Source organism: Thamnophis sirtalis, unplaced genomic scaffold (genome assembly GCF_051295495.1).
Source record: "Thamnophis sirtalis isolate CommonGarterSnake01/CBP01778 unplaced genomic scaffold, rThaSir2_p1.2 scaffold_2, whole genome shotgun sequence".
NCBI classification, from domain to species: domain Eukaryota; kingdom Metazoa; phylum Chordata; class Lepidosauria; order Squamata; family Natricidae; genus Thamnophis; species Thamnophis sirtalis.
The window spans coordinates 162678338-162696186 of record NW_028261382.1 but is presented as its reverse complement, the minus strand read 5'-3'; the positions used below and the strand labels follow the sequence as shown (position 1 = coordinate 162696186).

Sequence of the window (17849 nt, the reverse complement as noted above, 5' to 3'; positions counted from 1 at the left end):
TATAGCTCCAACTTTCAGTTTTTAAAAATGTTATGTTTTTATCAAATCAAATGCAACTCTGTGACAATTAAATGGATACATCTATGTTGTTTTCTTGATTTGATTTCAAGAGGGGAACATTAATTACTTTCGGAATACATGCTGATCTACAGGTATGACCCTACCCTGTGTTTCAGGACTATCACCATGCCTCCAGAGTTAGCCACGTAAGTTCTCTGCCTCATCCAAGATCTTACCATGGACGCTATGTGGATGAAAACCCAGTAGTCCACTTCTTCAGGAACATTGTAAGTTTTACTTTCTTCTATGTCATTTCTACTTTTATGTCTTGGGGAAACATGAACTGCCAGGGCTCCAAGTAGTTTTGGTAGGCGGGAGTTGCAAAGGGATTGTTCTCATCCACAGGCCTCAATGGGTATGGAAATCTTTAATTCCCAAGAGATGTGGTGGCGCAGTGGTTAAAATGTGGTATTGCAGGCTAACTCTGCATTCCCACTGCCAGGAGTTCGATCCTGACCGACTCAAGGTTGACTCAACCTTCCAACCTTCTGAGATCAGTAAAATGTGGGCCCATATTGTTGAGGGCAATATGCTGACTCTGTAAATGTTTAGAAAGTGCTGTGAAGCATGATGAAGCAATATATAAGTCTAAGTGCTAGTGCTATTTATCCATAAATCCAGCTCTGTTCTATTCCATAGGAGGATATGTCCTACAAATTCAAAAGAATTTAGGAAACCATCTACTACAGTGAAATAAATAACCACTTTGGGTAGAGATGTGTAAACACACATTTATGTGCACTCATGTGCCTATCTGTGGATTTAACCTACGTATACATGTGGGAGTTGTTTCAGATAATCAATATATTTGAGCTTAGGCAAACTTTCTGGTACTTAATCATCATTTATAGGATTAGATTATAAATTCCCCAGGGTTAATCAAAATATTTCAACTATTTATTCTATTTGTAATTTATTTTCCCCCTATATCAGATTGATTTGAAAATAATACCTAGGCTACCTCTGCAGTTATGGGATCATCTCTTGGCTATTATTGTTAGATCTAAGGAGGGAATTCTGACCACTATACTGGAATAATAAACTATGACTAAGACACAATCCCAGAGAAAAAGCTGAGAAACTACTCTTAAGTGCTGAGATCATCACTCACTGGTCATATTGCCTTGAATTTATGTAACATGTGTGTGTGTGTGTGTGTGTGTGTGAGAGAGAGAGAGAGAGAGAGAGAGAGAGACAGAGAGAGAGACAGAGAGACAGAGAGACAGAGAGACAGAGAGACAGAGAGAGAGAGACAGAGAGAATGAATAGATAGATACATAGATAGATGAGAGAGAGAGAGAGAGAGAGAGAGAGAGAGAGAGATCAGAAGTAGTCTATTAGACACTACACACCACACACACACCACATACCCCCCAACACACACACACAGAGAGATAGATAGTGTTTAAAAGACTCTTTCTGTTTCTTTAATTGTATAGAGATTTGTAAATCTCTAATATTCATCTGTATAAACCCAGTCTTCCAGTCATACAGACAGAAGTGTGCCTGAACAGCTGCTGCTATTATTCAAAATAAATTTCCAAACTTCTGAAAAAGTGCAGACAGACATTCAAACTCCTAAAGATGAACTAATCTGACATTGTGCAATCCCATCTGATAACTTAGAGGTGAAATAAATTTACAATGAATACAGAATGAGTGGTGAAAGTAATAGGTGTCTTCAGCTCCTTTCTCTCTAGTAACATGCTTCAAAGCAAAGTATGCCACATCATGATTCAAAAGCCCAGGTTTATTGGCTACTTCTGAGATGAAGAACGCGAATTACTACTTGGTAGCTAAGTCTTAATTTCTCACTTGGCGTTATAAAGCTGATTTTAATGACAAGATCTGTCTGAGAAGTATCACATACTTAACAGAATTGGTTGCAAGAGTCGTGGCTTTGGGACTTCAAAAGTGTTCTGAAGAGAACAGCACTGTGACACGGATAACCCTTCTAATGTTTGATGTCCCTGTAATGAGCTTGAGCAGATTTAAGCGGTTTCCTAAAAAAATGCTAGGGCCATGCAATCCCATTCAAATAGCTTTGATTGAAAGTTTAACAGCAAGGAACTACTAATTATGTATCAGTTAAAACACGTCTAATAGTGGTATTGATCACCAATCTTTATCAATCCTGAAGCTTTAGTCTGTATTATAACTAGCCAATAGCACATACTGATCAGGGGTGGGTTCCTGCTACTGCCGGTTCACTCAGTGGCATACATGCGCTTGATGCACGTTATGTGCACATGTGCAGCACTAAAAAATGCTTCTGCGCATGTGCAGAAGCAAAAAACAAGATGGCGACACCTATGGCGCTGCCGAGAGAACTGGTTTGGGGGCATGGCAGGCCGAGTTACTACCTACTTGGCCGAACCAGTCTGAATCGGTAGAAACCCACCTCTGATCCTGGTAGATAACGGTGTATTTGTATGCATGCCTCTCCCTATGCCCACCGAACAGACAATGAGATAACAACAAGCTTAAGAAATGTTTGCAGAGAGGCCTCCAAATTTTTAAAGATGGAAAACTCGCCAATAAACATCACTGAGCATGTTAAATAGGAGGACAAAGTTATATTAAACAAGAAGTAGGACAAGCCAGCATTATTCCCTGCAGCTGTTTGTGGCGGGATTACTTATGGATAAAGAGCAAGCCACAATGATACGGTTAGCTGAACTGAGTGATGTCTTATCAACATGGCCTACCAGTGAATCCCTGCTATCTAGGAAGGCTTCTTAATTTGTAATGATAAGCCTCTTCCTGAATGCTGATACTATTTGCATATCACAGTGTTTCACAACCTTAGCAGGTTGAAGGGACATGAATTTCAACTCCCAGAATTCCGCAGCCAGCATGGCTGACCGGGGAATTCTGGGAGTTGAAGTCCAAATTCTTCAATCTGCTAAAGTTGAGAAAGGGGCTTAAAGTAACAACCAACTCAGATTTCAAGAACCTGTCCCATGAAGAAAAGAATTTAATTTAAAATTTAAACAAGTCCCAATATTGGCAGAAATATGAAAACTTTAGATGGAAAAAAAAATCGGTGCAACATTTTGTCACCAGTTTCAGTCATATCTAAACATCTCAATGTATTAATTAGCTGATTATGTTGGGAAGAAAATGGAAAAGCAGGTGGGTACCAGGTATGGGTGCAGAAAATTAGACACCCACTAGATAGCAGTAATGAGAAAGAAAAATTTGCCTTTGCTGCCATCTATTGGTCATTTGTAACTTAACCATGGAATTACACACGAGAGAGAGAGAGAGAGAGAGAGAGAGAGAGAGAGAGAGAGAGAGAGAGACAGAGAGACAGAGAGACAGAGACAGAGACAGAGAGAGAGAGAGAGAGAGAGAGAGAGAGAGAGAGAGAGAGAGAGAGAGATTCCAAATATACAGTATATATTTGCAAATTATTATTTTTTTAAATTGATTTTCAGGTGTCACCCAGAACAACTCCTCCTCTTCAGGCAAAAGTAAGTGCTTGCTGTGAATATATTAACCTACGAAACCTGTGATAAAGAAAAGAAAGAAAGGTTTCCTTTTTTAAAAAAAAATACTTCAATAACCTTCCAGTCCAATGTAGTCTAAATGATGCATTTACCGCATATTGGGTTGCTTTAAAAAACTATTGCCTACATCTGACCACAGTCTGTGCTGCTGTAGCAATCCTATCTGATCCTTCATGCCCAACTTCATTAACAAGGCAACACCACTGAAAACCACAAGATTCACATGGATTATAAAATGTCCTGAGGTCGTGGTTGATGCCACACCCAAACCTGGGTTGGCCACATTTTTGGAGTGGGCTTCCCCTTCTTCCTTGATACCAGCTAGATCTCAGTGATACATATGAGGCTGCCCCTTCCACTGATTATTCAAGTATAAACAAGAGAGGCCTTAGTACAAGCTGACTTCCATTAAGAAACAGCAGCCAGGGCCACCAAGGTCTGATGACCAAGCAAAGGAGTCCAGATAAATGGAAATTAGAAACAGTCTTAAGCATTAAGGCTGTGCTGGCTCCCTCCGGAGGACAGGATGAAATGATTCTTTGCATTCTGTGGCTTGTTACAAGTAGTCCTTGATTATAGCCATTTTTTTTAGTGACCATTCCAAGTTACACTGAAAAAGTGACGTATGACTGTTTTTCACACTCACGATCATTGCAGCCTAGTCATGGTAACGTGACTAGGAAGAGCCAAGGTGGCGCAGTGGTTAAATGCAGCACTGCAGGCTACTGCTAGATCAGCAGGTCAGCGGTTCAAATCTCACCGGCTCAGGGTTGACTCAGCCTTCCATCCTTCCGAGGTGGGTAAAATGAGGACCCAGATTGTTGGGGGCAATATGCTGACTCTCTGTAAACCGCTTAGAGAGACCTGAAAGGCCTATGAAGCGGTATATAAGTCTACTGCTATTGCTACTGCTATTGCTATATCAAAATTCAGACACTTAGCAATTGGCATGTATTTATGAAGGTTGCAGTGTCCCGAAGTCATGTGGTCCCCTTTTGTGACTTTCTGACAACCAAAGTCAATGGGGAAGCCAGATTCACTTAACAACCATGTTGGTAAGTTAACAAGTTAACAAGTATGGCAAGAAAGATCATAAACTGTGTCAAAATTCACTGAACAACTGCCTTGATTAATAATGGAAATTTTGGGCTCAATTGGGATATTAAGCCAAGGATTCCCTGTATTTCAATATCCAATTTAATCTTTACAAGCACAGGATCTTTTTAGATTTTTATCCTGCCCTTTTTTCATATACAACTCGAGGTGGAAAACATACCAATTATTTCTTCCTTCTCCTGTTTTCCCCACAACAACCACTCCCACAGTTTACTCGCTCCATTTCCCCCCTCAAATTTCTCTACAGCTTCAGCTTCTGAATACAGAAAGCCAAACTACCTTGTTTCAAATTCTGACCTAATAAAATAGCAGAGACCGAGACTGTGGGTGGATGAAAAGTACTCATTATGCAGAACATTGGACCATAGTTCATTGTCCTCAAAAATACAACAACACTTGAAATGCTTTATTGTGAACAATCCTGCAATAGACAGACAACCAATCCCTTTGGTAAAATTGATGTACACATTAGACAATGGGTTTTATGATGAACATCTGAAAGGTGTAATGTGGTAAACTCTTCTACAGTCCCACATCACAACTGCAATCCAAACATCTTGGACTTCAGATATTTTAATCCACACAACCGACTGTGATAATCCTTTTCTACCAGCTGTTGGCATGCTCAGTGTCTTTAAAGTCCATGGTGGTTATCATGTCACTTTGTTTGTTTCTTACATGTGCAGGGGAGAGGATTATCCTTCAGCAGATTTAGCTGGGTAGGTGATAAACATGCTTCCCTTCGCAATTATTTTGTTTTCCCCAGGCCCAAAGGGCATCAGTTTGCTGTCTTGCTTTTCTGTAGCTGATGCAGAATTCCAGTATATATTTGTTTATTCTTTTATTTATTCTTTGGCTTGTTTGCTTTACTCTTACTGATCCATTCCTGGTTCCAAAGCAGTTTCTTTATATTCATGATTTTATTGCTTGCTTTTATCCTGAAATGAGTCAAGCTTAAATTAAGATTCCTGAGCACAGAGCACCTTCACTGCATGGCAAATTGCATTCTTTTAAGGTTCCCTAAATGTTCTGTATGTCCGTGGGACGGAGGAGGGGCAGGGGAAGGAAAGGGTGGGTTTCTACTATGAACGGTACAAAGCTCCAATTCTTTATGGGTTCAAGAGCACAGTACTCTATTGGATTTGCCCTATATTTACAACATTGTCATATACTGAGAAGTTACGCATTCTTCGACCATTTTTTTAAAGTAAAAAAAATGAAGATGTAAAATATGAAACTGTAGGAAAAGCCGAATTGTGTTTATGATAATGATGTAGAGCAGTGATCCCAAACCTTTCTGGTTGCATGGATTGGCATTAGTGGCAGTGGAGGAGGGGATGGTTACGTGCACACAACCTAATCCCACACATGCACAAGTAAAATTTCATATGCTTGCCCATCAGTTGTACAGCCCAGGTCCCAATGGGCCATGGACCAGTACCGGTCTGCAGAGTGGGGGTTGGGGAGTCCTGATGTAGAGAACAAATAATACATTTTTTTTTCTTCCTTGGGCAAATCTTTTTATGTACTTGGCTCCATGTCTTTACCCTGGAGCTAGAGAGGACCAGAATGCTAGTCAGACTTGAAAGGAGGTAGAGCTATCAGTTTGGATTCTTATCATGGATTGGGATATCTCTGGAAATTAAAAAGGTCACTTAAAGCAGTCACCCTGTTCATCAAATGTCTGTGAAAACAGATTACCATAATTTTCGGAGTATAAGACACACCTTCCCCCCCCCTAAAAGAACATAGAAATGTTGGTGCATCTTATACATCGAATACAGGCTCCCGAAGTCCCACCCCCACATCCCATTTTTATGAAAAACGGCCAAAGCATAGGTCGTTTTTCGCAAAAATAGAGGCATTTTTGCCTTCCCTCAGGCCCCAGTGGCACTCTGCAGGGTTCAGTGGGGCTGAGGGAAGGCAACAATGCCTCCATTTTTGCAAAAAATGAGCCATGTTTTGCAAAAATGGAGGCGTTTTTGCCTTCCTCCAGCCCTGCTGGAGCCTGCAGAGTGCCACTGGGGACAGGGAAGGACAAAACCTTATTTTTCTTACTTACCTCTTTGAAATCTTGATGCGTCTTATACACCGGTGCATTTTATAGTCCAAAAATATGGTAATTTCTTGCTGAGAGAAAGAGTAGTAAGCTTATAAAAATGTACTGTTAGTGACAACCAGACAAAGGAGCTTCAAAGTCAAAGATTATTTCTCCCTCTTGTTCATAATCCACAATTTTTAATCTTTATCTTAAAGTGGCTTTTCTTGAGAGTGTTCACATTAAGGCGATGTGACAATGAATTTATCTAAATCTATACCTTCGGTATATATCTACAATCATCTTCCATCCATCATCTTTCTATTCATATATCTAACTCCCAACTCACAAAGAGCGACTTTAGATAGCTGACGTAAGACTAACCAAATTATAAATAGAATGATTAATAACAGAAAGCCACAACAATACAACACTATGCCACAATTGAGACCAATTTGCAAACATCCCAAAATGATTACTGGACAAGCTTAACCAATATCATTGGTTAATGCTCTAGGGAAAAATCCCAGGACTTTAAGACTTTATGAAAGTTTGTCAGAGTTAGATACTTGGATTTGTGGCTGGTGAGGGAAGGGTTTATATTGTCCCAACTCCAGACCTGATTGATCCCAAATCTCACAGCCCCTCAAGTTTGCTTGGGTTAACCCAAAGCTGTTCTTCCCCATTTAGATCCCTCATAGCTTTTCTCTAGGAAGTCATACTAAATTGGGCCTCAGACAAGTCCAAAGGACTTGCAATAGGCAGAGTCCAGCTGAGAGCAGTTTCAAGCTACTTCACCCAACGGATACCTAGAACAGTCTCAGTAAAATGAGGATCCAGATCGTTGGGAGAAAACTGCTCAGAAAGTGCTGTACAGCAGTATGGAGTGGTATATAAGTTTATGTGCTATTGTTATCTCCATCAGGAAGCTCAGCTATAAAATGATATTGGAAGATAACTATATTGTTCCATTAATTTACACCCAAGTAGAATATTCTATACTTTGCCTTTGGGTAAAAATGCCCACAAGGTATTTATGAAAACTATTGCAAATTTACAAGACTATGGCTGAAGCACCTTGAATTTTGTAGAAGTGCAAGAAAGATATAAACAGAAGGGACCAGTCATAGACCAGTAATTTGCAATAAGATTGCATTTGAATATGATCATGGAGTGTTGGCAATGCCTATTATGAACTGACCCTTTTGCAAACTCTTAGAAGTGAATACTAACTGCTTTTTACATCCCTGGTGAAATGCCTTAATTATCTACACAGTAATCCTACTGATTTTTTTTCATAATAACAGTTGGAAACCATAGAAAACTTGCTGGATGTGCTTGCTGCTTGGAAGGTTGAGCCAGGTCATTACTTTGATAGGAAACACTTAAAAATAAAGACATAATTGTAATGTGTTGGCTGAGGCAATTTTCATAAGTTTATCATTAAGGCTGCATATTACCAATGCTGGAAATGAGGTTTTCGTTTGAAGAACTAGTTACAAAGCAGATTACTATTTGGAAATTCTTTGAATTACTTGTTCTCTTCATACAATTACACAATTATGTTGAACAATTCTTTCGTTCATTTTTAATAATGCTTTTCAAAAGCGGATGTCAATGATCTGTAAGTACCTGCTCAAAATGTCCCATTTTTTTCTGTTTTTCTGGATAATATTCAATATAATATTTTCTAGGGATTTCATTCTTTAAAGATGGATGCACTTATTGTACCAGCATCTCCTTCTGATAGTCTGCCATTAAGTGCTCTCATTTGTTACTGTTTGGTAGAATGAATACAAAAATGAGTAATTGTAATATAAGTAATTATGGATCATTATCACCTCAGGCAATTTCCAAACAATGGGAATCTAGGCTAAGATAAGTTGTATATATAGAATGTCAATTTTAATGGAATTGAATTCACCTTCCACTATCTCTGCTAGAAATGTTCCCCAAGTATCTTTTTTCTCAATAATTGTTCAAATATTTTCTTTCATCACTAGTTATTTGCAAAAAAAAAATCCCATTCTGCTTGCTATCTATGACACAGAGCTATAAACTTTCGCACAGAAGCCAGTGGCTTCCCTAGGATAAATGACATTAGGCCTGCAGCCATATTCTTTGATACAATTCAGCCTTTGATCATTTAGTACTGTTTCCTGAAGGATGGTTCTGCATTTTAATGGCAATCTACCGATATTTGTAATTTTGCTTTTCTCTTTTGCAGGGTGGCGAAACTCACAGACCTGGATATGGAAGTGGCAAATTCTATGAGCATAAATATGCTCACAAGGGGCACAAAGGATACCGCTATGATGGCCAGGGCACACTGTCTAAATTGTTTAGACTGGTAAAGATAATACTTCTAAAAATAGCAAAAGTAACCAACATTATGCAGGGATAAGAAAATGTTCCTTATCTATTGCTAATATATATTGCATTCATTCAAGCAGTCCAGGAAATAGTCTTAAGCGATTGTCTAAAAGATTGGAAAGAGGAAAACAGTTTGGATGTCTGATTACAACATTAAAAAAATCTAAACTAAGGCAAATACTACTATTAGTATCAGTCTAAATGTAAAGAATCATCCAAGCAGAGAGAAATACAAATAGTATATGTAACAAAATCCATCTATGTGATGGAATCCCATCACATAGGGAAAAGTAATGTCAGATCCATGAATTACCACAGAGGTGATATTCAGCAGGTTCTGACGAGTTCTGGAGAACTGGTAGCAATCATTTTGAGTAGTTTGGAAAACCAGTAAATACCACCTCTAACTGGCTCCACCACCACCCCCCATCTATTCTCTGCCTTCCGAGTCCCAGCTGATCTGGAGGAAATGGGAATTTTGCAGAAACCTTCCCCTGGAGTGGGGAGGGAATGGAGATTTTACAGTATCCTTCCCCTGCCACACCCACCAAGCCACACCCACAGAACTGGTAGTAAAAAGTTTTGAATCCCACCACTAGTTTGCCCCCAACTCGATGTTAATATGCATTGAGTGAAATAAAGAGCTTTAGAAATTTATAGTTTAATAATTTTGTTTCAAATGTAGAAAAAATGAGAGTAGTCTCAAACTTGGATCCTCTTCATATCGGTCCAATACCTGAACCATAACTCTATACCAGCTTCTTAGGCATGAACACTGGATGGGTGACTATGGGCCTATCACTCTCTCAGCCAATGAGTAAATAACGATTTGCTGTACTATACAAAATTAAACGTTCATAACAACAACTTTTTAACAACTTTAAAAAAAAAATCAGCAATGCTTTTGGCGATGTTATGCACTAGTAATTATACAAATTGGATATTTTGGAAAGATCTGTCCAAATTGCAGGTTATGAATTTTTTGATTTTTTTCTGAGAGAAAAAAGGAACTACTTCATATTAGAACTGGGTGAATTAGATCTTCAAAATGATGATGTTGGAGAATGAAGTTCCGCTAAAATAAATATTGTTCCCTTTGAAGTACATGTGGAAAAATATTCCATTCACTTTTTTAAAGCTTGTATTATTATTTTCTCATTTTCTTCAGTTTTAAATATTTCCCTTTTCCCCAGTTTTAACAGTTTCAAAGCAGCTGCTCACACCTCCACACAAATATATAAATGTTACTAATTTTGTAAGCCAAGTTTCGATGTTTTCCTTGAGAATCTCACAACTTCCACTGTTGACTATTCTCCTTAGAGCTGGTAAAAGTTAGTTCAGAATAGCCTGGGCTTTTAGCCTAGACAGTTTCATTTATGTTTTCTCCTAATAATTTTTATCTATTAGAGACAGTTTTGTTATTTTATTTTGCTCAGCCTTCTTATTACCCCCAAAAAAGTTCCCTCCAACTTCTTTCTAAGCACCGGCAAAAATACAGGTTTATTTTTGACAGTAACTTAGCATGAAATGGTCCCTGTTATTATATTCCACCAGATATATATTTTTTAAAAACCCTGGTTCCTAAAACCAGAACAAATTTAAGGAGAGCTTCCATGACAAGTAATGGATTTAATAGGACTACAATAACATAGAAATCAATGATTCATGGAACATAATTAATAAGCCATTAAGTATAATTACAGTGCTCTGTCATTTATGAAACTAAGCAATAATGTTGTGGCTGAGTAATTTGAGATTAAAAATGAACAGTGAATTATTGAAATAAGGTAGTACGGTGCCTTCTGAATCAACAAGTAATTATGGAAGCATAAATTTTAGAAATCTAAGGAATGCACCCGGCAACAGGAGATAGGCAGAAGCATGTATTTAAAAATTGGGGGGGGGGGGGAGAACCAAGGTTCCTTAATACCCAATCCTTTAAATCAATCTGATAGCTGCTGAGCTAAATCTTCTCTGTTTCTGGTTCCTGCCTTCCTTTTGCAGCTCTCCTAGGAAGGCTGCAAAACGAATAAAGGACAGGTGGCAATATTCATCCTGAAAGGGTACTTTTGCAAGACACTCAACTACAGGTAGTCTTCGACCTTACGGCCACAACTGAGCCCAAAATTTCTCTCGCTAAATGAGACAATTGTTAAGGGAGTTTTGCCCCATTTTGCCACCTTTCTTGCCTCATTTGTTAAGTGAGTCACTGCAGTTGTTGAGTTAGTAGCACAGTTGCTAAGTAAATCTGGCCTCCTCATTGTTTGTCAGAAAGTCACAAACCCTAACCTTGGACATTGCAACCATCATAAATATAAGTCCATAGCCAAGCATCTGGATTTTGATCACATGAGCATGGGGATGCTGCGAGGCTCCTAAGTGTGAAAAATGGTCATAAATCACTTTTTTCAATGCCGTTATAACTTTCACTAAATGAACTGCTGTGAGTCAAGGACTACCTGTAGTAGAGAGGGTGAAAGTACTCAAAACATGAACTAGAAACTGATTTCATGGAATATTCTGGGTTTATGAGAACCACCTTAATTTTTCCTATATTTTGAGGAAGTACAAAGGTTTTATTTCTGAAATATCGAACTAGGGTTGGAAGCTAAATCACAAAATTATTTGGTGCTGGAAATATGTCAAAATATGAGATTTGCAGATTTATTTCTCTTTCTCAAATTTGTGAACACAGGCAAAATGTATAACAGGATTACAAATACAGAGATTATGAACTATTCTTGCAAAGTACATTATTATCGATTCACTGTTATGAATGTTTGTTAAAAACTTGGAATTCTAGGCAAACATTAGAGTTAATACTATTTCTCCTTTTTCAAAAGATGGATTCACAGTTTTTCTAGGTATGACAGAGAGTATCTATATGAACTTAATTGAAGATGCTACAAAATGCTTTGTTTACCTACTACCTGATTTCAAGTAATCAGAATTGCCAAATTGTGAATCAAAATTTAATTGCTATTCTCTATCCATTCTTTATCCAATACATCATCCCTATTGTTCTATTAGTGGCAGTCAATACTCAGAACGGGAATGCAAAGAATTGCAAACATACAACGGCCACTATCAAATGAGCTTGGAAAATGGAAGGCTAAGAACTCCATTACATGGGAGGAAAATAGAGAAAGTGTGTGTTGAATTTGAAATGGAAGCAATGTAAACTCTGCTTCATCCTTCTCAGTGGCTGTCCACGATTTGTGACAGCTGCCATTTCTGAAGTATAATAAAGATGCCACCTTATTGAATTGAATCCTAATTCTATTGAGCGAAGTTCAACCAGTTTTGAACCTTGCTTTGAGAGCTATTTTGAATCACAGGCCGAATGGAATTGGATATACAAAATATGTATGTTGTAGTATATTTCAGCTGCATATGTTGATTTTAATACTGCTTTTTCTTCTTTCTTCTTTCCAAAGGGAGGCTCCGGTTCCCGACCTGGGTCAAGGTCTGGCTCCCCTGTTGCTAGGCGCTGAAACACTTAAGATGTCACTAAAAGGCTACATTCTCTGCTTCATAACATAGCTACCCCAAGGATTAATAACAAATTGTCGAATTCCTTAGATAAAAAAAAACAATCTATTTGTTAATGTCAGTTGAGTTATGCATGCAGTAGGAATATGCAAAACTATATTGGCAAATGCTGACCAAGAGTTGAAAAATCAACAACAAAAGCCTCCCAAACTTGCAAGGTAGCTTTCGGTCAGCGTTATTTAGGAAAAAATAACAAAATCCCCCATCTTATTCCTTCTTCTTCTTCAAGGTGCTCCCCAAGAAATATAAAGCTTTAATTTTTCAGGAACAAGCAACATTAATTCCCTTTCCGATTTCTTTTTCACTAACCTTTAACCACATAAAATATAACCCTAAATTAATGCAGTCATTAATTAATCTTTTGAGATCTTTGCTGTAAACAAACAATAATAATAAAAAAAAACCACGTGCAGAATGTTGTAAGGGCTGTTTATCCAATGTTTTGATTTGGCTTTGATTTATTATTTTTATTTGCTCTTATTTTTTATCCCTTTTCTCTCACACCTTTTGTTTTTCTTTTCCTAACTGGATTAGGCAGTCATGGAAAGGTATATTACATTGGGAGTACAAGGTATGTTGTGATGTGGGAGAAGGCAGCTGTGAATGTTTCAATGGGTCCAAGCAATGGTTATGGAGAAGGATTATACAACGTCTTAGCAACTTCTTGTGCATAACCAATTGCTTGTCACTGCCAACATATTGGGAAATAAGAGTGGTTGGGAGAGAGACATGAAGATATCAAACTTGAATTAGAGTAGTATAACAATGATAGCAATAAGGAATAATCCCAAAGAACAAGAAAACCCTAGACTTAGATATGTGAAGAGTGGGCTCGCTGCAAAGTAAACTTTTTGGCGGCGAATAGTTTTTCTTTTAAAAAAAAGTCTAATGTTTTTCATTCCAGAAAGCCCTTTGGTGATGAAGTTCCAGATTGTAACTGCACACATAGTTAGTAGTTGTAGTTGTCTTGTTACTGCAGCAGAGTTAAACAAGCAGTGAACCAAAATAAGATAGACTTGTGTCACTGCAGGTAATGGACATTAGCACTAACAACTAGAGGTAAAAATATTAACAGATCATATATGAAGATATACGCATGTGGGAATGGGTTTGCCCCTCTACATGAAGAAAAATGCTCTTCTGAATTGCACTATTTTAAAAACATAAAACCTGTTTTGTTACTTGAGGCCTTCTTTTACTCTTACAAAGTTTTGTTTGAGCTTATATGTTATAGAATACATTTAGGCCCAAGCCAGCATCTACTTTAAGCTATGCTAAAAAACAACAACATAATATTAGAACTTCTTGACACTTAATGCCAGAGATGAAGAGAGATACTATGGCTGATAGTTCTCCTTAATCTACCATAGATTTTAAATAACAGTCTTAATATGCAGCAATGAAAGATGAGAGAGTAGAAAAATACAGAAGCTAAACAAAACCAAATACCAAAACCAATAAACAAACATGAGCATGCACCAACACACAAATATATACGTCCCTCCATTACATCTTCTTTCAAAATGTTACTGGCTATGTGTATTTTTCTATGTGTAGCCTCGTCCCGTTGTGTATCCACAACGTAATAGTGAGTTTCATTTAAGTGTATTGTTTTAAAGTGTATGAGTTCAACTCCTGAAAAAAAATAAAATACTCAACTTTTAATATGACATTTGGAGAAATTTTTTAAAGATATTTCATGAAAACGTACAAAGCAGCTAACTAAAGCATATCACGTTCACAACGAAGTCTGGATGCAGATTATATCCCTTTTAAAATACAGTACATGGTGAATTAAGCAACAGGGGCAAGTTTAAACACAGTTTTCTTCTCATCTGTCTTTGTCAGAGAAGATGCTTCATTTCGTTGAACTTATAAAGGAGGCACATTTTACATTGTACAGGTAGTTCTTGACTTACAACCACCACAGGGCCCAAAATTTGTTGCTAAACAAAACAGTTGTTAAATCAGTTTTGTCCCATTTTATGACTTTTCTTGCCAGAGTTATTATTAAGTGAATCACTGTGGTTGTTGAGTTAGTATCACAATTATTAAGTGACTCTGGCTTCCCCACTGACATCGTCAGAAAGTCACAAAAGGAGATCACATGATCCCAGGACCCTGCAACCATCATAAATATGAGTCAGTTGTCAAGCACCTGAATTTTGATCATGTGGCCATGGGGATGCTGCAAGAGTTACAAAAGTGTGAAAAACCAATGTAAGTTATTTTTTTCAGTGCCATTGAAACTTTTTACAGTCACTAAACAAATGGTTGAAAGTCAAGGACTACCTATATTCAGAACTGGTGCTAAATATGAGGGTTTGTGAACCTAACACCTTCTCTGATCTTCTTGGGAATGGTCCGGCTACATTGAAGATTTGCAGACATTTCTTGCATCTGAGACACCTTGAACTGAATCTTAAGCTCATTGCTTATCACTGCTTCCCCCCCCCCCCCTCCACACACACATAGACAAATGTGCCCCTTGCAATTAAGTGCCCTTGGGAGAAACAATTAATGTATTCTTTTTTGGATGTCATGAAAAAAAATGCTCGTTACAGAACTGCTATAAGAAAAAAAAACCTCATCAATGTTTATCTTCCCATTGTTAATTTGAAGAAGCAGCACGCAGTTTCTAAGTCCTAAGTAATCTTTCACTGCTTAATGAAAGATTATTCTTAAGCAATACACGAGGGTGTAATACTTCAGATGGCAATTCTCACATAATTGATTATTGTTGTTGTTGTTGTTTTAAAAACGTCCCTCTACAGAAATTAAATGCAATAAGGACAAATTATATTTTTTTTCCCCTATGGGACACATTTTTAGGAAGAAATAAAAGACTGTCTATTATTCCACCCAAGCACATCCTTAATACACTACCTAAATGCACTACATTTGCAATACAATGGATCCCGTTTAGGGAGAAATTACTTTGAATTCACACAGACCAACTCGGATGAGTACACTATATGGTGGCAACAGCAACTTCATTTGAATATCATCATTCTTAAACAGGAAAGAGTTACCATAGTGAATGAATTATTCAATGAATAAATTCAATAACGTGTCTTCTATCTTATGCAAATAATTCCACAGTATTGCTACGAGCGAGAAAACACTAAAACAAAGTCTGTACTTTTCAAGTAAATGTATTATTCATCTTTGCTTCCACTTTTTACCTCTCTCTCTGTGGGTCGGATTTATGTACATGAAACATTTTGTTTTCTGCAACCCATTAATTTTTCCATATTGGTAGGATCAAGCTGTCTTTATATGAATTTTAACTAAATCATACATTAGTCTAGGGACTGGTCCACCATGCAACATTAATTTAAAAGGTATTCAAATATGGAACCATGATGGGCTTGCATAGAAATATAAAATGGTGTCTAACGTTTGTGAGCAAATATATTGAGCAAGCAAATCAGAATATATTCCCAACTAGCTAGTGTTTATGGAATGAGATCAGCCAACCAGCCAATATACCACAAGGATGACATGGAATAACCTAGACAGAAAATTAACCAGCTAAACTTAAGCAAATGTTGCTAAAAGATGATGAAAGTAGATTGGTTGGGTTCAAAGAACACTGAATTGGGTTTCACCCAAACGGTGAAGTATCCTTGCCTCTATTCTCCAACCCATTGTTTGTGGACCCAGAAAAAAAAAACATACTTTATTGTCTAAAGCAGGGATACTCAACCTTTTTATACCTACCACCCACTTTTGTATCTCTGTTAGTAGTAAAATTTTCTAACCGCCCACCAGTTCCACAGTAAAGGTGATTTATAAAGTAGGGAAGTAACTTTACTTTATAAAATTTATAAAGCAGAGTTACAGCAAACCCCTACCGCCCACCATGAAAGCTGGAACGCCCACTAGTGGGCGGTAGGGACCAGGTTGACTACCACTGGTCTAAAGGAAGAATGCATGGAATTAATCCTAAGCGTGAGCAGAGACTGTAGAAATCAAGTGTCACTCTTTACACAATCTTTTGTGTTTTTACAGAATCTTTTTGGGATTCTTGACAATTCTTGCTTTATCCTCCAAATCTGGTCAAATTATGATGCTCTCTTATTTTTGAGCACAGGATTATAACTTTAAAAGCCTGAAAAGCCATTAGGTGATCCATTGTATTTCTGGCCTGGGATGCTTGAAGCACAGAGAAAATTGTGGTTCGCATAGAACAGGGTGAAAGAAGCATTTCAGAGACAGAACATTAGAAAGATAAACCTACTTGACTTTCAGGGCTGTTGAAATGAAAATGCAAAGCAAAACAAAGAACTTGCACAATACAATCAAAATTGCTTTTATCCATAGCAACCTCCATCTTCAGATACAATTTAAACAAAGCAGGTACCTCTAGAAATTGCAAGCATATATAATATGATGTCTTAAGATAAAACAATTGGACTCATGGAAGAGGTGGACATATTGAAATATATATGTGCTAGCAGCAATAATTTCTTCCCCTTGTATTAAAATTAGCAATATTTGAAAAGCAAATTTGATAACACTAAGTTTCAAGTGTGTTTCAAATTCTGAGAGCTAAGGAAATAGCTCTATAATTGATCGTTCTATAATTAAAGTTCAAAAATTCTGCTCAATATTAAATCAAAAACATTTGATTTAATGTCCAGTAAGTATGACTTCAACATACACATTTTTAACCAGAGGTATAATGTGGAACTCTCCAATGTGGTATAGCGAATTTCAAAAATGGGGGGAAAAATTCCATATCCTGTTGTCCTAAATGTTAACTTACAAGGTTTTTTTTTTCTTTTACCAATTTTAACTATTGGGAAAATGAAAAAAAAAAATATTGCAAGATTCTGCAGCTTAATACGATGGGGAAAATGTCAGATATTTTCCTCAACAATTCCCAAAACATTTATAGATGGAAAAAGTTACATTGACTGACAATGAGCTCAGTCTAACCTATCTTTCAAGAAATCTGCATAGAACATAATGGAGGAGAGCAATTATTTTACATTCAAATATCTTAATGCAACAAAGCCTCTGGCTGATTAGATGTATTTAGAGTTTTGTAGAATACTATCAAATTTCCCGAGAGATTTGGTTTCCTCGGTTCATAAATGCATGGTATTCATCTTAAATCATTCCCTGAGGCAAGTAATATTTTCCTTTCTTTTTCCTAAAACATAAATTAGCTGCAAATTAATCAGGCTAAC

General features: G+C 37.3%; 1 protein-coding gene across 1 annotated transcript in view; it reads left to right on the top strand.

Moving 5' to 3' along the window:
• The window catches only part of MBP (myelin basic protein), a 152562-nt gene extending 138246 nt beyond the window's left edge, over positions 1 to 14316 (top strand). Inside the window, exons 5-9 of the mRNA XM_087707336.1 lie at positions 177 to 287; positions 3501 to 3536; positions 5375 to 5407; positions 8954 to 9076; positions 12537 to 14316. Of these exons, the coding sequence (XP_087563462.1) occupies positions 177 to 287; positions 3501 to 3536; positions 5375 to 5407; positions 8954 to 9076; positions 12537 to 12593 (360 nt within the window). The 3' untranslated portion in view covers positions 12594 to 14316. The remainder of the gene's footprint in view (positions 1 to 176; positions 288 to 3500; positions 3537 to 5374; positions 5408 to 8953; positions 9077 to 12536) is intronic.
• Positions 14317 to 17849: the final 3533 nt, after the last annotated feature.